This window comes from Colossoma macropomum, unplaced genomic scaffold (genome assembly GCF_904425465.1).
Source record: "Colossoma macropomum unplaced genomic scaffold, Colossoma_macropomum, whole genome shotgun sequence".
Taxonomy (NCBI): domain Eukaryota; kingdom Metazoa; phylum Chordata; class Actinopteri; order Characiformes; family Serrasalmidae; genus Colossoma; species Colossoma macropomum.
Window position 1 is genome coordinate 9,991,505 of NW_023494785.1, and position 26,133 is coordinate 10,017,637.

At 39.2% G+C, this 26,133-nt stretch overlaps 1 protein-coding gene across 1 annotated transcript; it reads left to right on the forward strand.

Moving 5' to 3' along the window:
- The first annotated feature begins 2,850 nt into the window (after positions 1-2,850).
- dipk1c (divergent protein kinase domain 1C) lies at positions 2,851-25,709 on the forward strand. Its single transcript, XM_036582551.1, has 4 exons — positions 2,851-3,516; positions 19,255-19,977; positions 22,008-22,172; positions 24,346-25,709. The coding sequence occupies exons 1-4, from the start codon at positions 3,187-3,189 to the stop codon at positions 24,607-24,609; spliced, it is 1,482 nt and encodes a 493-aa protein (XP_036438444.1). The 5' UTR covers positions 2,851-3,186; the 3' UTR covers positions 24,610-25,709.
- Positions 25,710-26,133: the final 424 nt, after the last annotated feature.

Sequence of the window (26,133 nt, forward strand, 5' to 3'; positions counted from 1 at the left end):
CTCATCTGAGCAGAGCTGAAACGCAGCCCAGCTGCCTATTATGGGATGTCTGTAACACTGGCCTCAGACTGCAGTTAGGAAAATATTACCTAATAAGGGACAGGTCCATTAATGTGAAGTCAGTTCTGCTGGACCCATCAGTCTCTGAAAGTCCAGTGCCCTCTGTTGGATTGATGGGGTATTATTACTCAATGGATGAAAAATACAGCCCAGCTAAAACAGACGTGCCAACACAGTGAGGCCACTAGTTTCACTGAACCATTATAAACAAGACACTGGTGATACTAATAATAACAGCTCTCTAAAAAATAAGTGCTCCTAAATAGTGCTTGATGAAGTCTGTGGCCGTGCACACTTTAAAGGTCCTTTCCAGTAAATGGTTCCTTTGCGAACCATTGCTGTAAGTGAGTTTGAAGAACGCTTTGAAAGTTAAAAGAACCTCCACATAATGTAAAGGTCCATGAAAGAACCCTTACATTTGAATAGAACCTTTGCTTTATGTGAAGGATCTTTAAACCTTTTTCAAAAGAGTGTTGGAAAACACTTTTACATTTTGCAGAAGTTCTTTAAACTTAAATAATGGTTCTTCAGAGAACCATCATTTGAAAGGTTCTTTGAAGAACCAAAAACAATTCTATAGCATCACTCAAAAAATACTTTTTTTAAGAGCACAGGAAAAAACTTTTATCGGTATAGAACCTTGGATGGTCTTTAAACTTTAAAAAAGGTTCTGTGCTTGCACATAGAACCTTTTTTAATCTGTTTTTTGAAAAGCGTAAAAGAGCTTTTGTACCATTTTGTACCATATATATGAAAACAATAAATATATTTCATTAAACATACAAAAATGAGAACATACTGTTTTACTGATGAATATATATATATATATATATATATATATATATATATATATATATATATATATATATCAAAAATATAAATAACATTTAAATACTAAAATTAACCATAATAAATGGAAAGAAAAAAAATCACAGACTTTAAGTGAAAAAAGGAACTTATTTGCATCTAATTTTAAAAATGTATCCAGTGATGATATGAACCTTTAGAGCAGAAGACTAAAGATTTGTCTAAATTGTTAAAATAAACAAGTATTTTAACACGAAGTGTAATGTGGCTGTGTGAGCAGAAGGTGGCAGTGTTTTACTAACCATATTCCTCTAAAGCCGAGCAGGGTCTTGATTAATGCATGCAAAGTCCAAACAAGCTTAGTTTAGACAACCTTCCAAACATTCCTATTGTCATATATTAGATAAAAATGAATTAAATACACAAAACTTTAGCAAAGCAGCTGGCAGGGTATAAATGAACACTGTGAGTGAAGGTGTGCTCTTTCCGTTTTGACCACATTTGATGAACAGGGTTTCTCTGGGGTTTAATAAACTTCACAGCTCTAAATCTTGAGCGCTCCAGTTTGCCTGTCGAGAGCCTGTGTGCAGGGAGTTGATTCAGCGTTTTAAAGAGGATAAATCGGAGGAGATCTCAGGAGGATCTGCGCTTTGCAGGAAGGATTAATGAGTTTGGAGAATAGAGCATGCCACAGAGCACACAGGAGCGTCTTAACTGGCAATTAACATAACAGCAGAGAGTTTTTACAGAACACAGATGAATATTAGCCAGCCTGTGGCTGGGGCAGTCTGCTCTCCCTCTCTCTCCCTCTCTCTATCTTTTTTAAGGGGGAGTTGATTAGGAATTCTGAGCACTTGCTGTCTCTCCAGCACAACAGATAGCCACAGAGGCTCTCGGCACTCAGCTCATCAAAAGAACAAACCACAAAACCCCTTCGTTCTCGTGCTCCACACCCTCATGCAGAGAGAAAATCAAATTCAGTGCTTTCTCTATCAGTGATAACAGAAAAAAATCTATCCATAATCAAATAATCAGCAACCTGGCTAAAATAAAATAGAGCAGGAAGGCAGATTCAGCGTGGAATTAAAGCAAAGCCCATTTTTAGTGCTTCTCTCGCAGACCCCAGTTAGAGCAGTGAAGGGCTGGAAAGCCTGCAGGCTGGGCAGTAGAGTGGAGTGGAGTGGAGTGCTGTGTCTTGCATGCAGGGCACAAGAGGGAGCTTTGGCAGGACATGCTGAACACTGCAGCCACTGCTGAGCCTCAGTGTGCCTGCAGGAAAAGGCCTGGCTGCCGTGGAAACGGGAAGAAGGCGACCCAAAGGAGGCAAGCCCTCAACAAGGGGGCGGGCATCGGAGAGAGAGAGAGAGAGATAAATAGACAGAGAGAGAGAGAGAGAGAGAGAGAGAGAGAGAGAGAGAGAGTGGTGGAGTAGAGTAAGAGGGAGCGAAAGACTGATAGAAAGGGAGGGAGGGAGGGAATTGAAAGGCAGAAGCAGTCAGCAAGTGAGAGGGAGAGAAAGACAGAGAGAAATGGTGGGAATACAGAAAGAGCAGTTGTGGGTATAAAAGGGAGGAGAAAAAAGAAGAAAAGAAGAGAAGAAGTGGATAAAAAAGGTGTAAGAGAGAGAGAGAGAAGAGAGACAGTGAGTGAGAGAAGGGGGAGAGAGAGTAAGAAGGAGAGAAAGGAGAGAGACAGAGAGAGAGAGAATGGAGAGAGGAGAAAAAGAGTGAGAGCTAAGGGAGAGAGTGAGTGAATGACAAGGCAAAGAGGGGAAAAATAGAGGGAAAAGGGGGAGTGAGAGAGAGAGAGAAAGAAAGAAGGGAGAGTGAGAGAGAAGGGAGCGAGAGAGTGAAGTGGGAGAGAGAGGTGGGGTAGACTAAGAGGGAAAAAGAGACTGAAAGAAAGAGAGAAGAGAGGAGAGAGAGAGAGAGAGAGAGAGAGAGAGAGAGAAAGAGGGAGGGAATTGAAAGCCAAAAGCAGGCAGAGAGAAAGGAGAGCGAGAGAGAGAGAGAGAGAGAGAGAGAGAGAGAAGGAGAAAGAGAGAGAGACCTCATTTCCACTTTGAAGAAAAAAAAAACGAATCTGCGCTGCACTGCTGCTTTCGTCCATTCACAAAATCATACGGCAGGAATACGGACGACAAGAAAGCAGAAGGCAGAGAGAAAAATCTATTCACCTCCCCTGAATAGACCTCTGGAGCAGCTGGACCAGGCATGGGGGCGTCCCGAGAGCAGAAGAGGAGCAGGGAATACCCTACTGACCCAAACACCCTGCAGGGGGACCCCAAATGCCCCCAACACCCAGCCAGGACCATCACAGATGTCCAGGGAAGGACCTCTGACCACTAACAAAGCTTTCTTTCAGCTGCTGGATTGGTCACAGGCACAGCGGCGGCAGCAGATCGTCCCGGGACAGAGCGCGTCCAGTCGTGGTGTGATGTTGTGGGCAGTGCGGAGCGTCCCAGGACTGGGCCGGGGGGGCACTGTGCTCAGGTGGCTGCGGGGCAGAGTGTGTCGCAGGAGCGCGCTGATCTTCGTCCTGCTGTGGCTGGTCTCCTGGCTGTCACTGAGCGGACTGCTCTTCGTCCACAGGAGCATGTTCTCTGACCTCTGCACGGACGACAAGAGCAGGAGGATCCTCCAGAGAGTGGTAGGGCAACAGCTTTGACCAGTTCACTAATCATTCGCAGGTGACCGCACTGGTCACAGAGTTATTTTCTATTATTATATTACATAGAGCAGTGTAAACAGCAAAGTTTCAGTTGCTTGGTGTAGGGCCATGACTTAGTGACTTCAATTGGATGGACGAGCATCTGACTATAAACTGGACTATTTTATTACTGACATCACCCTATTTAGATCTTAAACTGTGTTTAAAATACAAATGTACTAAACACTCTACTGTTTGAAAGTTTGAATAAGAATGATATCATAATAGTTACTGTTATTTTATTCTATAATAGCAGATATAGTGTAGACTGAAATACTATAAGCAGGCCATTCTATCAATGGGGTGACAAACAGAGTATGAATACTGAAGTGTAATTTAAGTGCATGACATAGTCTGTTATACCGAACAGCATTAGTAAAGTTGTAAAACCACTGGCCGACCGTAACGCCACTGACAAATGACTTCTAAAATATAGTCCAGTGTCACTTCAAGTCATATTGTACATAGAAAATGACAAATATTGCATTCTTGTTGCTATTTTATATTTCAATTTTACCAAAGTAACACCACTGGCAGTTTTTTGCCATCATATCAAGCTATCAGAACTTTAGTCAAATTTATCAGAAATATAAAAAGAGATTTCACTAACCATTCCCTTCTCAGAGATACTCGTTCTTCCTTAGAGACATCCATACAAGAAGTAATTCCACTGACAATTAAAATATATATATAAAATTATATATATTATATATATATATATATTATTAACAATTATTTTTATTATTATTACTATAAATTATTATTAAGACAATTGCAACATAGGGAGTACATAGAGTCACAGTCAGTAATTTTAATGCATCTGTATAATTAAAATTAAAGCATCAACAATATTGTTTTACACAAAAACAATACTTTAGCACCTAAGCAGCCACTGCTGTGTCCTGCTGTTTTGCATGCACAATATGACTAAAAATCACTAAAATAAACTCACTAAAATGATAATTCAAAATAAAAAATATCCTAGAGACATAAAGAATACACAGACATCAACTTTCTGTGGTTTACTCTTATTTTTGAGCTCATTTTCATGCCTTCACCATTTGCTCCAGCAGTGGTAGAATGACCCCAGAAGGTATTTCAAGATGTTCTATTCAATATTTCAAGGTGCGTTTCAAATGGAAAATAATATACTGTAGTTATCAATTTTAAGTCACTTGACTAATATAACAATGCTTGTGCCTGTGCTGAGGATGTTCAAGTCTACACTTTAAAGACAAGACATAAATGTTGTAGCCAAAAGGAAAACTAGCAGTGGTCTCTGCTTATGTGTGTTTCCATAGGAAAATAAGAAAAAAATCTAAATAAAATAAATAAATCTCATGAACTGGTCAGTGTTCAGTGGAATATCTCCTTGAAAAACTGCATACAGTACAAAGTTTTAGCTTAAATTATTGCATCATATACACAACAGTGACTGCAATGTTAGAGTCGTCTAACATAGGACTAAGACTCAAATGCACTTGTGTAGGAATGAGCAGCATAAATCTGCTCGTAAAGAGCGCAGTTCATACACCAAAGCAGGTCTTTTATGAGCCAAGGTGATAACTTGCAGTCTTTCTGCTGTCTGTAAGCTTTTGGACAGCATGTCAGAACCTTTTAAAAGTGCCAAAACAGCAGACTAATCCATGCAATTCAACCTTTTCAGATTTTAACATTTACTGTTATAGTTCTTATGAGCTCTGAGTCTGAGCAGAGCTGACAGCAGCTGGACTACAAAAGGTAGAGCTGGGTAAAGTGATCTAACATCATCCTCAGACATACTGGACTGTTTCTCCACTTAAATAATGACTCAAGCACAACTGAAGTTCACTCTTAAAAATTAAGGTGCCAGAAAGGGTTCTTTGTGCAATGTCATAAAAGAACCACTTTTGGCTCCCTAAAGAACCTTTCCATGGATGGTTCTTTAGAGAACCTTTTCTGTTAATGAGATATGAGAGCGAAGAACCTTTTCAAAGTTTAAAGAACCTCTACATAATGCATAGGTTCTAGGGAGACCCTTTACATTGGCAAAGAGCAATTATATTATGTGAAGGGTCTTTAAGCCTTTAATAGGTTCTTCACCCTCATGTATCTCTTTTTCAATCATGGTTCTTTAGGGAACCATTTAAAGACACCTTTTCTTTGAAGTGTGTCGGGAGTGAAAAAGCTCCTCCAGTACTGAGTTCGCTAGAAGATCCAGCAACTATTAATATGAAAATTACATTACTTATTATTTTTCTCTTTTTTGGGATTGTTTGGGTCTGAAATAAAATTCTGAACTTCCAAAGTAAGAAGTGGGACCAAATCACAAAGCGGTCCAGGAGCAGAACCAACATAACAGAACAGAATTAAATTTTCCTTTCTTCAAAAAAGAAAGAAAGAAAGAAAGAAAGAAAGAAAGAAATGTGAATGTTTAAAATGTAACTGAGCAAAACCTCACAAATATACATGTAAAAGCATAAGCAAAGTATAATGATATGAAAATCAGAGTGCACATCATACACATTGTACTTCAGTACTTTTCCACCGGTGCATATAAAGCTGTATGCAAAATGTTTCAGTATTTCCTGTCAAACTGCATTTTTGTTCAAAATGAGTCAACATATCCTCTACAGGATGGCATTTTTCAAATTAAAATATAAAACGTACCATAATTTTTGCACAGGACTCATTTTACCTGTTCTTTTTTCTTCTCCAGTACGTTATATTCAGCAAATAAACAGTGATTGTGCATTAAAATGTGCAGAAGTTCTCTGTAGAGCGTACGTTAACTTCCACTTAGAAAGTCACCAAACATGTCATTCGACCAGGGGTGTTCAAACTTTTGCATACGACTGTACAGCGATCCATAACCAGTATATGACGCTGTGCAAACAGCGGTCAGGATGGCCCAGCTATTATTTTAATTTGCGGTCCACAGGCAGCTTGCGGTCGGCGTGACACGTCTGGAAGTTCTGATAAATTCTCCGCTGAACAATAAACACGCCTTTGCATAGGCTTAATCTGTCAGCCTGTGATTCATGAGCAAGAGTAGTAACAAGCCTGCAGTGAAGGATTACGCAGTGTTCCTCAGGAGGAATCCTAAAGCTTTCTTTGAACTCCTGAATTGGTCAGTGTCAAGTGAGTGATGAAGTGGCATTTCTGCTGACCGCTAAAGCGAGCCTCCTAATCCTCCCCGAAAGAGCCACAACAAGGAACATAAAGAGGCACAGCGGCTCTGATTAGGTTTCTACTGCAATTTAAGAACTCTGTCAGTTTCACAACACCAGGAATAAAGTTTGCAGTAGAAGTTTGCACATATTGTTGAGTACAAGAAGTGTCCAGTACCTGGTTACTAGTTCTGTACTTGGATGGATTTTTTTTTTTAGTAATACTACTTATCTACTGTTTACTCAGTTACATTTTAGCCACTCACACTGAGTTGCTAAATCATTTTTTGAGTTTAATTTTCTTTAGCTTTGTTGGTTCAATACCTGAACTGCCTTGCTGTTGCTTGCACATCTCACTTTGGAGCTTCATCATTTTATTTCAGACCAAAAAAATCCCCAAAACGAGCTTAACAAACTTCATTTCCAATGCTGATAGATGCTGGATCTTTTTTTAGTTCTACTTAAGTTGTTTTTGCTGCTTTTCCTTCTACTTGAGTCATTAATCCATTTAAGTAATACTACTGTGGTGTGTTTGAGAACGTTTCTGCATGTTTATTCCAGGTATTGTTCTCCTGCAGTTATTCTCTGGGTTTATTTTGACAAGCTCTCTTGACGTGAGGGCGGGGCTGGTTCGTCTTCGGGGGGATGTGTGTCAGAACAGACAGGAACTGGGGGGTCAGCTGGAGCTGGAAGCGAGAGTGCAGACATGAGCTGAGTGTAGAGCTAGCTGTTAGCCTAAAGCCTTGCTTATAGTACGGCATGGCTGTAGCTGACTACAGCCTGTTAATAGAGCAAAGCGACATGTGCGTAAGCTGTGTGTCTCCTTTAATAGCGGTGAACACTACAAAGCTTTTGGTGAAAATGGGAATTCCATTGATTTTTCATAATTACTGCATAATTTAATGCTTAAGATGTAAACAGTCATTCAGAGAGGTGTGATATGAGATGTTCTGGTCTAGAGAAATTTACCGAGTCAGAACTGTGATTGTCACCACAGAGGTGGTGACAGGAACAAGGCGTCTGAAGAGTTTATTGCCTCTAAAAGCTCCCTCACAGAAAGTTATTACATGAAGTGGTTATAAATATTCTGCCTGATGCCTGAAGCATTGTTTTATGACAGTTTTGAGAAGACTGTGGCCTAAAACCTATATTTTTTTCAATCCATTCATGGTGGAGAGGTACATGCACAGTGCCGTTCGACAAAATAATCCTCAGAGAAAACTTAGTTGTTCAGATTTTCCTCTACTTTATCATCATTAAAAGCTCAGAAGACATGTAGGTTCAGTGGTCATTTTCGATAGCGACTAAAACGGCTATATTTGTGTTATAGATATCCCGACTCCTGCTTCCTATCACCACCACTGTAAAGAAATCATTCGTAAGTTATTCTACAATCAACCATTTCACGTCAAACCACTCTGAATGACTCTGTTTACATCTCAACCATAGCATAATGTAAAAGTTTAGAAAAATCGATGGAATTTCTGGTTAAGTTTAGGCTTAGACTATTCAAAACCATAACACAGTTACATATCTCTGTTGTCGGAAGTAAACCTCGTATCTCCAAAATGATAACTTTACAGGAGAAGGAAAAAAACGAATTTATGTTAAATGGAACCAGAGGTTTTTCCACATCATTTTGGGCAGTTTCTTTTGGTTCATTCTTCATGAAATTTACACACAATTGAAAAACGACAAATAATGGAGATACAAGGTTTTCTTCCCACAGCAGCGATATACAATTTAATACCATAAACTGAAGGAGCCCACATTTCAGTTCTTCACTCTCATAACTACGAAACCTACACATTAGGTTTACAGAAGTCACTAAATAAGTCTTAAAGGAATACTAGTTTTCAAATTAATCGCTATCAGTAAAATCTGCATGTCCCACTGTTTACCATGGGCAATAATTATAGCACATTTCCCTATGCTTAAAAGAATACAATGTGATGCAAATTCAAAACTGTATGAATTTATTAGTTGTAATAAAAGCCAATGGGCAGATGTTGGAGTGATTCCAGTCAGGTTTTCTGTTCTTTTTCCAAAGCACAGCGAAATGTGTTGAAATTATTATGCATGACTCTAAGCTACACATGCAGCAGACAGAGATCAGGTTGAAAAAGAACTGGACTATTCCTTTAAGATTAATAACTGAATAACAAGCCTAGGGTTTAAGGGGTTAAGGATCAAACTTCAGCATTCCAGGCTATAAAATGACCCAGCATCCTCATATCAGGTTTACCACAATCATTCTAACAAACAGGTCCAATCTAAACCTGCTCCGGGGCTTAATCTCTACTGTTCCTCGCCTCTCGCGTGTGCGTAATGAAATCTGAGAGTTGGATGGGACAGAACTCGAGCACTGAGGTAAGAGATTTCCAGACAAATGCACATTCTCTCCTGAGAGTGTTTTGAAAACCGCATCATTTAGACAGCGCTGTTCCACATCCAGTTCACCCCAGGGCAAAGTCTTACCGTAGCTTAATAGCAACACGGCAAAGGAGCCGCGCACCATGCCAAAAATCACCTGATTAATGACTGGGTGGAGGAATGCAGTCGGAGGTATTTATCATTCTGGAAGGTGAGCTAAAAGGTAGCTCTAAGACATTGGACTGATTTAGGATTCACAGCAGTGCCTTCAGTTGAAATCACAGTGCATTTGGTTGGAATAAATATTTGTGAGCATTGCTGAACAATGTTCCCGCAGAAAAAAACAAGACTAATTGTTCCTGTCTGGAGAAGGGTACCAGTATAATGAATGTGAAATCAACACTGGTCAAAATGACCGAAAAATGACTGGGCCAGTGACAGTGTGTGTAATCACGATAAAACCACCTTTTCAGGAATAATTTACAAGACGATGCTGAACCACAAACTCTGTATAACCTTACGGTGTTTCATTTAACCCAATCAGCCTCAGCCTAATTAACTACAAGACTTACTATTCATTAACTTCCATGAATTCTACAGTAACGAATCTAAAACTAATATGTAAGTCATGTAGTTAAAGTAGGATGTCCTGATCCAGCTTTTTTCCCTGCTACTGATCCAATATTTGTGTTTTCTTAGATGACACAGCCACAGAATTTAGGTAAGACAAGCAAATTTTCCAATCAATACTAGAGTGTAATTGACTCATTTTTCAGTATGTGCATAATGTGACATTATAGACTGACATGTTTTTGTTTTTTTTGCCCTACATTTTTTTAAATTACAATTTTATAGTGCGTTTAATATTGATTTGACTACCAGTTTTATATGGCTACTAGTTACTTTAAAATGCTGCCATCTGGACTGATCTTTTTTCACTATTAATTTGAAATAACCATGTTTTAGTGGTGTGAATACGCTATCAAATTTCTTTAACATGATATCCTGTTCCTTTCTCTTGGTTTTGAGGGCTGTTAATACTTTCGTTTTTAACCAGTCATGACTCAGAAGTGAAAAACGTTGCTGGAATGTATTATCTGCATGGTTTTGGCAGTGCTTGCAGTAAGCAATAGCAAAGAGATGTAAAGCATAAGAGCCACTGAAAGTCATTTTTATCAGGTCTTTCTTAGTCATTTTGATCCTGTCCACATGGGACATTAGTCATTTTTACAGGATACCTCTACTGTAAAATTTGTAGTAGTGTGAAAAAAAATCACTGAAAACTATAATTAATTACTGCCTACTAGTCACATTACCGGGACCACAAGATCACTGTGATGAGTAATGAGCTGGAATTAAAATACAAAAACAGTAATCCCCTGTATCTTTTATATAACCATTGTAAAAGTAATGGAATTCAGCAGCCAGTAATTTACTGTAAATTTCCATATGAAAAAAAAATACTTTTAATGGTAATTATAGTAATTCTTTTTTTGCTAATAAATTTCATTAATTAAAAAAAGAACATCAATGAACATATTTATTTATTAACTATGTTATGCATAGTATACGCTCTGAACATCTCAATTATGTATTTCTTTTTTTATTCAGTTTTAACTTATAAGCTTATAATGTATTCAAGCATGACCAAAAACTCGTATATGGCAATACAAATAAACAATCACATTTGGGTCAGCACCTCGCTGTTCTAGCATTTAAACAGTCAAAAAAATCCAGCATGAAACTTTTAAGTCTTAAAACACCAAAACCTTTTTATTGCCTTTTTTAACCTCACAGTAATTTGCTGTGTTATTACAGAAGATGAGTCAATTTCACAATAATACAGTATTTAACTGTAAAGAATTACTGTTAAATATTGTAAAGTCCTGCCAATAATGGACAATGTACTTTAGACTATATTGCAGTGCACATGGCGACCTTTGGAAATACTTTAAATTGTAGACTTAGGCTTAATCTGGATATGGAAAACCGACCCCAGGGGTTTGAGTTTAAGCATACCCGTCACTCTTAATCTGTTCTACAATATTTTTTACACAGTATGCTGTACACCCTCATAGGTAATTTTCTAGCCCATTTACAAGAAACTGTGTTAAAAAAAGCAAAACACTCAAACAATATTTGATGTGTTCTTTACATAAAACACAACCTGATACAACCTGGCAGGTTATAAGCAACATGCTACGAGATACACAGTAAAGGCATTGTCAAAATGCTGCCATGGTTCACCGAGTTGAAATCAGGCGTATCTTGCTATGGGAGACTCGGTGGAGAACGGCTGGTGCAAGACAGAAGCCAAGCATTGCTTGTTTTAGCACGTAACAGCACATCTAAGCTTTTGTGAGCAACTTTAAATTATGAATTATGAACCCTTGAGATGAGGACTCTTACAAGATGAAATGATTGTTACAACAGATTATAAAACTGAACAATTTAAGGGTGTTTTTAAAGAACTCTTTTTATGCACCTAAATATGTCAAACTCCAGTGTTTACCTGAATATAGTGTATGACATCAACACAATATGTTAGGTTCATTCCTCAAACAACGATTAAATAAAGTATAAATATACAGTAAGATATTCCCAATTCATAAACTGCAGCATGTTGACATCATTCCAATTAATCAGTGAAGGTCAAACCTACAACAAACACGTCACAAGATCCATTAGCACTAAAGGGCTGAGTACAATACATCACAGATGATTCATCTCAGGTTGAGGCTGAGCACTTTTCAGCGACTGTTTAACCACACGAGTCCCTTTTTAATCAGCGGCAGCACCTGTCACCTGAGCTACAAGCCGATTCTCGGTGAGCATTAATGAAATAGCCGCCAGTGTCTAACTGTGCCATTAATGGCCTTCTGCTGCAGGGCCTGAGCGCTTTCCCGATTTATCTGCTAATGAGGAGATAAAGCACAGATGGTCATGCCCGCAGTAAAAACGATAAGAGAGCATGAATTTGATCGAGCCGTGAATATGGGCACGTGTTAAAAGCAACTTTACGGCTCCTGCATAATTCATTTGGATCCGTATTCCACATGTTGTGTCATTCTGAGCTGAAGAAAAGGCTTTTATTAGATACTCCATAACACTCTCATGATCATTAGACAAATATGATGTTTTATGATGTTTTACAAACATTATAGGTTGAGGCCTCGAGTGCAACCTGACATAAGTGGTGTAACTTCCATGATGCATTATTTAGATTAGATGTGCACCTTGTGCACACAAACTGGTTTGCCTGTGACAGTAATAATGAAATAATGATAACTTTATGGTCTGGTTTTGTGGAAATGTACTTCTCTCATTTGGATTAAGCCTATACCCTTTAAAGAAATGGTTCTTCAAAGGTTTTTTAGTAAAGGTAATGGTTACATACAGAACCATAACAACTCAAGGAACCATTTAAATGCATAAATGGTTGCTCTCTGCAATGCTGTACATATTTCTCTAAAGAACCCTTTATAAATTGTTCTATACAGCCCCAAAAGGGTTCAGCTAAGTAATAAACCTTTTTGCTTGTAGTTATGGACTAAATTGCAATGTCAATAGTGTTTCACCATTAAAAACCCCATTTAGACTAGACTCAGGCTTAACGTGGGTTTAGGAAAGTGCCCCCATATCTCAACTGCAGTTCCATCAGTGAGTATGTATGCTTAAAATATGAGAAATAACAAAAAATAACAGTAGATAGAATATCATATATTAGAAATTAGAAATAGAAGTCATTAAACTGTCACTTTCCAGCACCAGCAGTTTAAGAAACAAAACATGCTATTGTACAAGGCACAGTGCATTATTACTGTGCATGATCAGCAGCATTAGCTCTGCTCATAAAATAGGCCACCCACAATCACATACCATAGCCAAATTTCCAATGCCATATGGATAAATGCACTTATTGTTCAATTCAAAGTGCATCCAATGCAGATATATGGATGGCTCAGGGATAAATGCACTCACTGTTCAGTTCAAAATGCCTGAAGTAAACATCACAGTGTCATTAAACAGTCAGATATTCATGCACCCTGCACAGTATTTCCAGTACAGGCTTTCGAGCAGTTTAGGTTAATCCTGCTCTTCTGTGCACTTGGCCAGTGGAACTTAAACTATGCAATATGGCCATTCAAAGTATGTATATGAGTGTGGATTGATAAAGAGAGAACAAGGGTCTTCACTGTGTATGTTTCAGTGTTTTAGTGCTTAAGTGCTGCTCGTCTGTCTGCTGTAGTGAGACTGACTGGCTCTGGCTGGCGTTTTCAGACATTCGTGGCATGCCGAGGCTGAGAGGCTCTTGCCGTGTCGGACTGGGCAGCACTGCGATCTGTTGGTTAGAGTCAGATATAGAATGGCATTCTGTGGAGTCCATGATTTAACCATTACCTGACTAGATGAACTCTAACACATATTCTCTAAATCTCTAAGTTTAAAGTCAATTCATAATAAGCATGCAAATCAACTGGCTTAACAAGTCCATAGAAAGTAATTAAGTTGTTCCCCTTGTAGTTTAGTGTTTCTGTTCAATGTGTTAGACACATGTTATTGGTATTTCCAAACCAGAGGAGGGCCATTATGTGCTTTGTTATCAATGCAGTCGTGAAGATAAATATGAAATGTGTTGGAGTAAATACTGTGAGACCCAAAAGGCAGAGTATTTTTTAAATTAACATTTGGATTGTTCCTCAGAGCAACAGAGCAAGGATATCATCAGGCCAAAGAAAAGCTATTCTGTGATTGTGAACTGTGTATTACATTATCACATTTGTAGAAAGGCCGTTTATATTGAACTCTGGCAAAGCATTTCTCCGTGACCTCAGCAGCACCAAACAGCCTCCAAACCTCTGTGCGCTACTCACATTTGGCGGTTTAAAAGACGTTTGGCCCATCACTTTAACAGTCAAAATTTTTGGACTTGCTTTGACTTGGACCAGAAATCCCAGCAATTAGTTCAATGTGTAGACCTACGTGGATTTATAGTTTAATGCCAGACCGCACGTGGTGACCACCAGGACTTTCTGGCTAATATTTTCTTACTTGTCTGTACAGAAAAATAAACACCTATAACTGACAGCTTGACAGCCAGATTGTAATTATAGCCATAATCTTTTGGCGTATACATCTCTGTTCATCAACGTCACAAATTTTATGTGAAAACCATGAGTTCCCACGAGTACATTCACTGATCTGTAAGTAAAGTCAGAAAACATACAGCACATACTATGCACATAAATATGAACATGAAGAAGACCGTGTCCAACCCCACGGTGGGAAAGTTTACATGCAATAACAGAAGCTAAAAACAGCTGCTGTCCGATATGATGCAAGGCCAAGAAATCTAGGGAATTCAAACGGATGTGTGGTACTTGGCAGACCTCCAGACCATGTCAAAAAAAGAATGGGCCAGGCCAGATGTCTGCAAACCAGCGACCACAACGACCACGACACATCTTACACAAATATAATGTGGGCGGTAGAGAGGGAACACTCATTCTCTGTTTAGAAAGACTGCTGGATAGCAGGAATATCAGGTTACAAGAGTTTTAACTCGTAGGCTGGTGATATAGCATATTCGTATGCTTTGTTTGAGGCTAGTGCATACTGACCAGCGTTTAGCTGCTAAACCTCATAACTTAAGCAAGCTTGGCCTGGGCAAATATGCAAGACTGTTGGACATGGTAACTTGGGGACAAAGGTAGATAGAGCAGCCTAAAGCCATCCTCCAAAAAGTATTGTTACCTAAATTATCAGACAAATTATCAGACAAAACTGCTGTAGTACCCTAAACAACTGCAGCAGAACATCTTAGTACGTCCAGCATCTATTAGCATAGGAACTAATGTTAAGGTAACACTTTATTTAAAACTTTCTACATTGGGACTTCATGACACATGCATAAGCATTGAATAACTTACTTAAAAAGCAATACTTACACCGATCAGGCATAACATCATGACCACCTCCTTGCTTCTACACTCATTGTCCATTTTATCAGCTCCACTTACTATATAGGTGCACTTTGTAGTTCTACAGTTACAGACTGTAGTCCATCTGTTTCTCTGCATACTTTGTTAGCCCCCTTTTACCCTGTTCTTCAGTGGTCAGTGGATCATTCTCAGCACTGCAGTAACACTGATGTAGTGGTGGTGTGTTAGTGTGTGTTGTGCTGGTCTGAGTGGATCAGACACAGCAGTGCTGCTGGAGTCTTTAAACACCTCAGTGTCACTGCTGGACTGAGAATAGTCCACCAACCAAAAATATCCAGCCAACAGCGTCCTGTGGACAGCGTCCTGTGACCATTGACGAAGGACTAGAGGATGACCAACACAAACTGTGCAGCAGCAGATGAGCTGTCGTGTCTGGCTTTACATCTACAAGGTGAACTGACAAGGTAGGAGTGTCTAATAGAGTGGACAGTGAGTGGACACAGTGTTTAAAAACTCCAGCACACACTAACTAACACATCACCAGCACGTCAGTGTTACTGCAGTGCTGAGAATGATCCACCACCCAAATAGTACCTGCTCTGTGAGGGTCCATGGGGGTCCTGACCACTGAAGAACAGGGTAAAAGGGGGGCTTACAAAGTATGCAGAGAAACAGATGGACTACAGTCTGTAACTGTAGAACTACAAAGTGCACCTATATAGTAAGTGGAGCTGATAAAATGGACAATGAGCACTGAAACAAGGAGGTGGTCATAATGTTATGCCTGATCGGTGAACACCTGGATTATAGTTTGTTCTTATAGTGTTCTTGTGCTTACATGTGTAAGTTTATACATTAGCCCACAGTAACTGCCCCAAAACACTACCAGCCCACCGGGAACTCTCCCGACTCTCCTGATTACCCACTTCCGCTTTGTTACTATCTACCTCTGTGTAGGGATCAAAAAGCATTCACAAAATAAAAGAGAACACAGAAAATACTGTAAAATCTATATCTTCACTTGTTCGCAACAGCTTCAACGTGACACGCTGAAGCCCTTTTTAAGCCACAGTTGTACCTGCAGTTTTTGAACACTTATGTGTCAAGAGATAAGGAAGGTGGGGAGGAAAAGAAAGGGGGAGACACCCAATAAACTATGCTAATGGATGATGATAAGGAAAACATATTGCTATCTCTAACGCGCTAATGTCAGGGCAGTCAGGACCATTAGCTGCCCAGCCCAAGCCTTGGCTGACTCGCAATGACAGCTGTTTACTTTGGAATGTGGCAGTAGAGGATTTGCAGCTAATCTCTGCGAAACACTAATCACGCTTTGCCTCTCCAGTCCAAACGGAGATGTATGAGTGCAGAGTCAGCTGGCGATTAGCTCATGTTTTTTCGTTAGCGGAGGAGGACAGGGATGAGAAGTGGTGTAGACGAAAGGAGAAGTGTGTTAAATTGGTTTTACACTCAGCATAATGAATCGCTGTCTGACTGTTGAAGAGATTAAAGAGCCTGGTTTTATGTGCGCTTGTAAAGTATGCATTGACCCTATAGCTCACCAAAGGCATATATTCAATACGTGTAGGATGAGATGAAATGCAGACTGCTTTAATAAATAAGGACTGAGGTTGGAAGTGCTTAAAGAGTAGCATGTCATAAAAAAGGCACATTACCAACTGAGCACAAGCCTGTCAATACACTGCAGGCAAAAGAATAAATGGTTTGTAGTGGGGTTGTGGTGAACTGCATGCAATCATTAAAATGTAACATTATTCTGCATTCAGAATCGTTTTAGAGGGTTTAAAACCTGCATCAATTAACAATGCAGTGAAGTGGTAAAAACCACACATCCAAAAACAGAATCACAGGTCCCAGTCTCATTATTTTACAATAAAGCGAATAAAACTAAGTCAGAAACCTTCAGGTTCTGGCATTTAAGTGAGCTGTTCCACTGAATAATGTCTATAAAATCTGTTGGAGGTAAGAGTTTATTAGATGTTTCTCTGAATAATGGACAAAACTTCAGTCCACAGCCAGTGCTGGACAAATGCCTGCACCTCATACATTTACTAAGCAATTCTCACAACATTAGAACATCAGCTTCACTGTTCATTACGGTATGTAGTTCTAGAGCCTTACTGGCTGACAGCTTTCTTAGACACATTTGTCCAAATCTGATGTAGAGCAACTGTTTAAAGCACTCTATTTATTTTTAAGCTATCATCTGCGGAGAAATAAATATGCATAAATAAATATACATACCTGAATTTCACCACATGCCAGTCATATGCCAACAACATCTGTCTCCTAGTGACATGCTTGTTCTGTGCTTGATATTTGACCTGTGATATTTTACCTGATATTTAGTGATAAAAAACATGCAAAAATTAACATGTACATATACAAATCTGATGCAATCCTTGAGAATGCTGCAAAAAACAACCATGGACCTCAATTTTGACCACTTTTTAGCATCATTCACACAATGGCCTCATTTACTCCATTAATAACTCAGTTTACTCCATTAACTCCAGTCCTGCAGACCCCTTCCCTGCACAGTATCAATTCCCCACCCCAAGACAGGAAAGAGAAAACCCTTTAGTGACACCTAGAACCAGATCTTAGTGGTTCCAGAATTAATCATCCAAAATCAGTACCTGACCTCACTAATGCTCTTGGGGCCCGAATGCTATCAAATACTCACAGCACGTTCCAGCATCTAGTGTAGAACATTCCCAGAAGAGTAGAGACTGTTGCTGCAGCAAAGGTGGGATAAACTCCCTATTAATATCCTTGATTTCAGAAGAAATGCTGAACAAGCAGGTGTCTTACAAACCTTTGGACACAAGACACACGGAAAAACTCTTCTAAATTGTACTGTAAAATGTGAAGTGTGAGGATTTGTTTTCAGGGTGGAGAGTTTGCCATCACACAGAACAGCTAACAAGGCCATTTCTTCACATTTTGTGTTTTTGTAAGATCCCCACTGTCCCTGTTTCCATGACAACACCTTCACCTTGACTTATGTTACCTAAAAAGCGAATCCTGAGAAAGAGTGACAGTGTGATTAGTTATGAAGAAAAGCAATCATCCATGTGATTAGTTATAAAGAGAGGGTCATAAATTATCATAAGGTTGATTAAGGTTTTGTATGCCAGACAGACTAACAATGATGACTAATGTGACACAGCTACAGAATGTGGAATATTTCTATAGAGTATATTGAATGTCTTCAATATATAGATATTCTTGGGAAGCTGACTAGGCTTACTAGGTCTTTTTCTGTCTCTTTCTTACTTAGCTTTAAGGATCCGAAATCAGGTGCAGACTTCATTTGCTCACTCTCGTAACTACATAATTTACATGTTAGTTTCATAATGACTAACTTGCTCCACTTCAGACATTCATGTGGTTTAATGTATGAAAAACATTCATAATTCAGTTTCACATTAACATTTTGCAACCTCTCTTTGTCCCTCAGACTTGGCTTTGTTACTGTGTCTTGTTCTGATTGGCTGTCCTATATTGTGCCTCGCTCAAAAAGTAGTCCAGACTAAAACACTACTCATAACTTCAACTTGAACGGGTGGAGCTCAACTGCTGTAGACTGAATATGTTGGTGTTCACGGGCAGATTAGTTTCCATTTATGGACTCTATGTACTGGAGAGTGAATGGTATTTTGAAATTTTAACAGTGTTTACCTACATCAAACTCTTTTATTCCAAAAAAGTGAAGAAACGGTCAATGATATTTTGTTGAAAACAATAGTTCTGCAATCTGACTGGCTGAGCTAGATTTAAAGCCATTGCAAAACACTCAATATCTACACTTGTGACACACAACATTTGAATTCTGTATTAACACATCAAGGTATTAAAAAACACTGTCCAGTTCATGGTATAACTTTTAACCATTATGTCGATTAGCAACCATCGTCTACTGTTAATGGACTTGTTACTTATTAAAAAAACTGTTTATTGCGATTATTATTAATAATAACTGTACTCATGTAAACATTGTTGTATTTTATCATATTGCCCTCTGGCAAATTTGACTGCTTCACCCTTCAGTCATGTTAAAATCAATGTAACAAACAGCCTCTTGCAGCTTTATTTTCTAATAATCAACCTTCCTAGAATCATCACAACACTGAAGAATGCTGGGTTTGCAGGTTGACCAGTGAACTGACATATCATTCCCTGTGTTTCAGTGTGAGGAATACCAGCAGGGTGTCTTAACGGGTGACCTATGTGAGGACCTTTGCGTGGGCGGCCATGTGGAATACAAGCGCTGCCTCTACTACGAGAACGGCAAGAAGGTCATGGCGGCCAGCTGGCGAGGTTTGCCGGTGGTTCTCAAGTCAAAGCTGGAGAACTTCTCCTCCTATGAAGCTCTGGCTCTGTTGGAGTACCAGGACGGGGCAGGAGGCCCTGGGGGTGAGGAGGAGCTTTCGCCATTGGATGTGGTCTTCTACGCCACTTTGGAGATTAAGAACTCGCTGGGCTTGGAGGCGGAGACTAACCTGAGCCTGCCTCGGTTCTGGAGCCAACGGCTGAAGGAGAGGGAGCAGCCGTACACTCGGGCTGAGCTGGCCTCGCTCTGGGCTCTGCTGCAGCAGGAGGAATACACCTTCCTCCGTGTGATGCAGGACCTGACTGACCACGTGGCTAAGGTGCTGGGCTCCTGTGGCCATTTCTATGCAGTAGAATACCTGGCAGCTGGACATGCTTGGGACCAGAATATTTTCTCGATAGACGATCTTTCTCTGAGCCCGCAGGATGGGCCAGGAAGGACGCTGATGGAGGTGGACATGGTGCCCCGAGTGGCCCTCAGCTTCTTGGATATGGTGGGGCACTTTGAGAATGACTTTTCTCATCATTTACACCTTTGCGACATCAAGCCTGAAAACTTCGCCATCAGGAAGGACTTGACGGTGGGTACTTTCCTGATCTGTGCACATGAAGAATAGTATCTTTGGATCTCATTGTCTAAAGGGCAGAAATAACAAAAGGCTGGACTTAAAAAGGCAGGAGTAGCTGTCATTAAGCTGTGCCTAAGGCTAGCATGTTGCCTGGTGAACTGCTTCTTCTGTGCAAAATAATAAAAAACCTTATATAAACATGACAAGGTCATGGAATTTATTTTCCCCCCACGGCCGCGGAGGCAGCCGCACTGAATGGATCAGCTAAATCGCTCCATTTATTTATTACAGAATACCACAAAATCTTTATTTACAGCATGAATGTAAGGTGAATACACAGTGGCGCCAAATTGGTAGCTTTTCAAGGCAATGAATTCAGCACCTGTCCATTTATTTCAAATACCACAAAATCTTTATTTGTTACATTAATTCAAGGTGAGCAGGCAGAACATTGCTGAATTCCTAGCTTTGCGTGCACAAACTACATTGCTGTGTAGAGTTTTCTCAAAGGAAGAATAATTCAGAATTTTTTGAGCACTTATTACTAATAGCCTTGATTACCAAATGTGTCTTTTAAAAGGAAGCAGGAGTTTAGGAAAAATAGAGAAGTTTATTGTAAAGTTAAATATTTTTGCTTCCATTTTAATATATTTAACTAAAGATTTGCAGTAGCTGAGGCTTCAATTAGAACAGTGCTGTTGGGTCAGTCAGAAAACAAGAAATACAAAAAGAAAGCATGAATTAATAAATAAATAGATGCATTACTTAATTATATTTGATCAGTGTAAATCCAAAAATATGATTAAAAAATTAAATCTTGTAAATGAATATACTGAAATTCATGAAGTATTTGGCTAAAAACAATAATATTCTATTTTCACTGGTAGAACAAAACTTTGTATCCCTACATTTGTTGTTTCTTGTTTTTTATGTAATTTAAAAATATCAGCTGCCCTTTCGTTCTGCCGTTAGAAACTGACCATTAGAAATGGTAGAAAATGACTTGGAATAAAATCTTGTAACATTAACTTACACTGAAAGTTAGGAATATTTTTATACATTAAGAAAGAAATATAAAGATATTATAAAATATAGTTATAATAATATAAAATGTTGACCTCAATAGTGTGTGAGAAAATGTCATGATTTGTACAGGATTTTGACAGGGTTTTAAAATAATGATGGCTTTTATCAGACCTAAATCTTTTCTACAATAACCAATAGAAATCTAACTGTAGCTGCAAGTTTACACAAATAAGACCTTTCTGACTTTGTTTTGAGTCACACTGCACACAGTCCATGCTGTGTACATAGTCATGGCAGAAAAAAAAGAAATTTCCTTTCAAAATGTGCCAGATTACGTCTGTTGCCATGCTTCGTCATAACATCACTCATCGCAAGAGATTAACGGATAAGGTTTGTCAGTGACGCGTGTTATTTATATGGTAACATGTTGCCATGACTGGAGGTCCTCAGAAGGGCATGTTTAAACAGAGCATGTGCTAATACGGTCTAAATCTCCGCAATATATTCTGCTCATTGTAAACAGTGAAATCAGTGCAGCTGAATCATTTCTCAGAATTAAACTATAGAGATACTATGGTTAACCGTGTTTATATCCTACAGGTTAACTTATGAAGAGTTATTATTTCACAAAGAGAGATCTTGCATCTGATATACATATATATATATATGGTAATAGTTCAGAGAACATACTTAAATATGAATGTTTATATATCGCTGTTTTTGGAATAAAACCTCGTATCTCCAAAATGGTAACTTTACAGGAGAGGGAAAAAACCTACTTTACTTTCAATGGGAAGTCAATGGAAGCAGAATTTTTTCAAGTAATTTTGGGCTGTTTCCTTTGGTCCATTCTTCATGAAATTTATACACAATGTAAAGGGCAACAGGCATTTTTACATTATGTAAAAAAACAGAAAAACAGCAAAAATGGAGATTTTTTTTATTTTCTGTGAAGTGAAGCACTTGCACTTGATCTCTTTCTAAAATACCTGTTATCTACGCTTTGCTTCGGGCAGGTGGCGGCTATAGATGTGGACATGGCCTTTTTTGAGCCTAAAATGCAGGACATTCTCGAGCAGAACTGCACCAATGACAATGACTGCAATTTCTTCGACTGCATCTCCAAATGTGACACAAAGAGAAACAAGTGTGGGTCAAAGCGCAAAAACAGCAACCTTCAGGTAGGTGGAAAAACAATATAGCAACCGTCACAAACTCAATTCATCTCTTTTATTCATGCCTGCTTACTATCTACCATTTTACAATTTAATGCAAAGCCAGGTATAATAATAATCAAACTCTCTACAAATACAAACCCTTTTTTAGCTAATGTGACATTTAGATATTATTGTTTTATGAGACAAACAAAATTACCATTGTACCGGTCAGGCGGAGATGGTCATTCCTCGACCTTCAGCACTACTGAGAACAATGTGTGGAATGTTAATAGCTCATGATGGCACTGGAAAGAATAGGGGCCTACTATCATTACCCTGTTCCAAACATAATGGAGGCTAGAAATGTGTGGTGACAAAAGATACCCTTCTTGAGGAGGAAGATAAACAACCCTCAACAATCCAGACCATATTTGAAAGTGAGACAGTGACATTTTAAGAGATATCACAGAAATATGTCATAAGACTTTATAAGCTGGGGCTCTAAACCGGCTGCTTTGATTAGAACATAAATAAACACAAATTTACATAATATAATAAAGTGTTTACTTCTGATTTGGTCTAATTTAAAGGGATACTCAAGCATGTCAGCCTAATCTCTATCTGTTTTATCTGTAGTATAAGATCAATAACCGCAGTAAAAGAAAACCTGGCAACTCAAAATACTAACAACAGCAAATGTGCTGTTACTGAATTTCACCAGTAAACAAGTATTTCTTCAGTTACAAGTAAGCTGCAATTCTGTACAATTAATCAGTGATGACCTTTGTTTTCTAGGGGTAACATTTGTGGTCATTCATTGCATGAAGGTAACGACCTAAATGTCCTGCTTGATTGTATATGGACACCAGAAAATGAGTGGAAAGTAACTGAGTTACTGAGTGTTTGAAAGTTGGATAAAACTTAATACTATTTTAAATTTATATTACAAAGTCATGCATTTCAAACACTAATCCACAGAATTCAGCAACTGCCCAATGGCTTCTATTTTGAAACAAAGTATGGCAGCATATTCTGGACTTTTTCATTCAAAAATTCACTCAATTCAAAAGTAATATTTAAATTGTATGCTGTAAAAAGTGGCTCGCCATTTTTTTTAATTCAAATGCAAAACCTGTATTTGTGTTTGCATTTCTGTGTATGATGACTAGAAAAGTTTTATATGGAAAAGCAAAGTGCTTTTGACATCTCATTTTCATTTTTGTGTTAATGGTATCACTTTAAAATTAAAAACAGAATAACAGTCGCCTGTTTTCCTCATCGTTGTGTTTCAGCTCTGCAAAAACTAAAAAGTATTTGCAACCCTGTTTGTAATTGCATTTTCACTTTCAACAAGGCTTCCTGTTAATCAAACACTGTTTATTGGACATCAGGAGGAATTTTTTAGTGCTAGGGGTGTCTTAAGAGGACATGATGAAAAAGTCTAAACTTTGGCTGTACTAAAGCTAGACGCTTGTTTAGAATACAGAAGTAACATTGGCAACCACAGCTAGTGACATTTCGACACTGGCAAACCAGGCCGAGAATAATTCTGTCGAAAAATGATTTCCTGTTGTTTCGTGTTGAAGTGATTCTTGACCGACTAGAAGAGCTTACGGCTGGAATACGCTGCCATAGCAAAGGCTTTTCTATTATTTTCTAAGTACTGCGAAATGCATCGAAATCATTGTCTGTGGTAATCAGTATGCCAAAGATGCAGTAGATAGCAATTGAGTTGAAAAACACCGCAACAGTTGATCTCTGCATGATCTTAGCCTTATCACATCACCGCTTTCATCTTTTTGTGATGTGACCCAAAATCAACACCTGCTGTCAGTGCCAGACCCCTTTAAGGAGGCAGGCCAACAGATGAGCGAGCAGGATGAAACCAAGTCCATTTCCAGGCCACAGGTGGCTAAGACAGAGCCCATCTCTCCATCCCTGATCACTTATCATGACTCCGATGACCTCTGCCTTCCTATTGTCTTGCCTGCCATTCAGGACAATACAGGCTTTGTGTTGTGGAGGCTGCTAGGTCAAGAGGATGTCCCCTTCAAACAACATGTAATAAGAATATGTCCGATGATGGCAGCCATGTTCATGAAATAAGACCAGGAGGTCATGCTCATAATGGCCTTTTCCCATTGGGGTCATTGACTCATCATCAGCCTCTCTTCCCTCTTTTTCTCTATCTGTACAGGTGATCTGTGAGAAGATCTTCCGCTCCTGGTTCTCTCCCACGCTGCTGGGGGATAAAGCAGAGCGCCCCCTGCAGGTGGAGCTCCAGCAGGCCGTGCAGGATTGTGTGGAGACAGAGGGAGGGGAGGAGGTAGAGCGTGCCCGGGCCATAAGGCTAAAGCTTCAGGGCCTCCTCACGCAGCTCATCCAGGAGGAGCTGGATAATCACCAGAGCCAAAAGCAAGCCCGTGAAACACACCGCGTCCACACAGCACTGAACTTTTGAACTAACTTTGGTCGTGTTACCTTTGACTTATTGACTGAGATAGGATACCAGTCAATATCAGTGTTCTTATTTTTCAATTGTACTGTTTAGCAGAAACTTTGTTGGATACCATTTTACCAGTGGGGTCTGATGCTGTGAGGAAATCCGGGCATTGCACATGTTTAATTTGTTCTTGTTTTTTTTTCATTTTGGGAAAATTCATTTGACCAACTCTATGGGCTTATTTCACATAGCTGGTATTGTGGCCAACAACCAAGAAGAGAGTTGATTGTTGTATACCAAGCTGTACATCTTAGCGAAGGAGAGAATGTTATTACTGTCTTTCCACTGGTTTCCAAACAACCATAGAAGGAGAACAATTAAAAGAATCCAAAGGTAAGAAGAGTTAGCTGATGTTAGCTTTTTTAGCTAAATCCATAAATGACATTTTAGATCAATATAAATGCATCTACTGTCTATCTACTGTCTGAGAGATGCGAAAGAAGGAATCAACATATCACGTTCTGTTTAAGCAGCTTATCACGTCTAGCTACAGCTGATGTTGGTTTGTCTAGCTAGTTAATTTAGTTTACTCACCTGAAAAGGTGGCCTAACTTTCCATCGTTTTTTCACAATCTAGTTTAAATGGGGCTGAGGTTACTTGAAAACTGATGAAAAGAGAAGTGACGATCACATTCTCTCCTTTGGTGAGATGGACAGCCTAGTAAACAGCAATAAGACATCGGTCACCTGCTCAACTCTCTTCTTGTTAGTCAGCCAGCTCTACTCTCAGTGCTCCTTACCATCTCTCTCGGGAACATTTCTCTAACCACTGCCTCAATTCCATTCAGGAAATTTCTCAAACGCCAAGAGATCTGATGTTTCTAAAGGTCTTGAGTCAGTACTTCATTTGATGGAGGTTTTCTGTTGCTGGTTTATCTTTAGACTGCACTAGTACTAACAGACACATCGGGCGGCATTGGAATTCTTTTAAAATAGAATTGAAGGTTTATTCAAGGAAATACTGGATTGTCCGACATGTATTGTACATAATGTGTTTGTATAGAAGGAGCTCTATCTGTAAGTGTAACAGAACATATCAATAAACTGAGCTTTCATCATCGTGTTCTTATGTGCATTTGCAACCAAATCCACCAGCTGCCTCTTGTCTGTCTTCTTTAGTGGTTCCGTATCATCATCTTGCGGAAAGATGGACGGAAAGCTCAAAGATCAAACATTTGTTTCCCCATCAGTCAAGGGAGAAGGAAAAATTGGGTAGATTCCTCCATTTAGGCCGTCATCTTGTAGGAACATTTCCCTCTTCACAGGAGATCAGGTTCCAGTCAGCCTCCAGCTGTCTTCGCAAAGAAGGGAAGAGTAAGAAAGACTAAACACAACCTCAGGTCAAAGAGGGGAGGAGAAGACAAGATGTATGGCAGGCAGGAGTGTGACTGAGGCCTGCTAACATCTTAGCTGCATGTGAACTTTGCAGATTTATGTCGCTCCGTCTCCGATTCTATCTCACCATGACTTACGAATGTCATT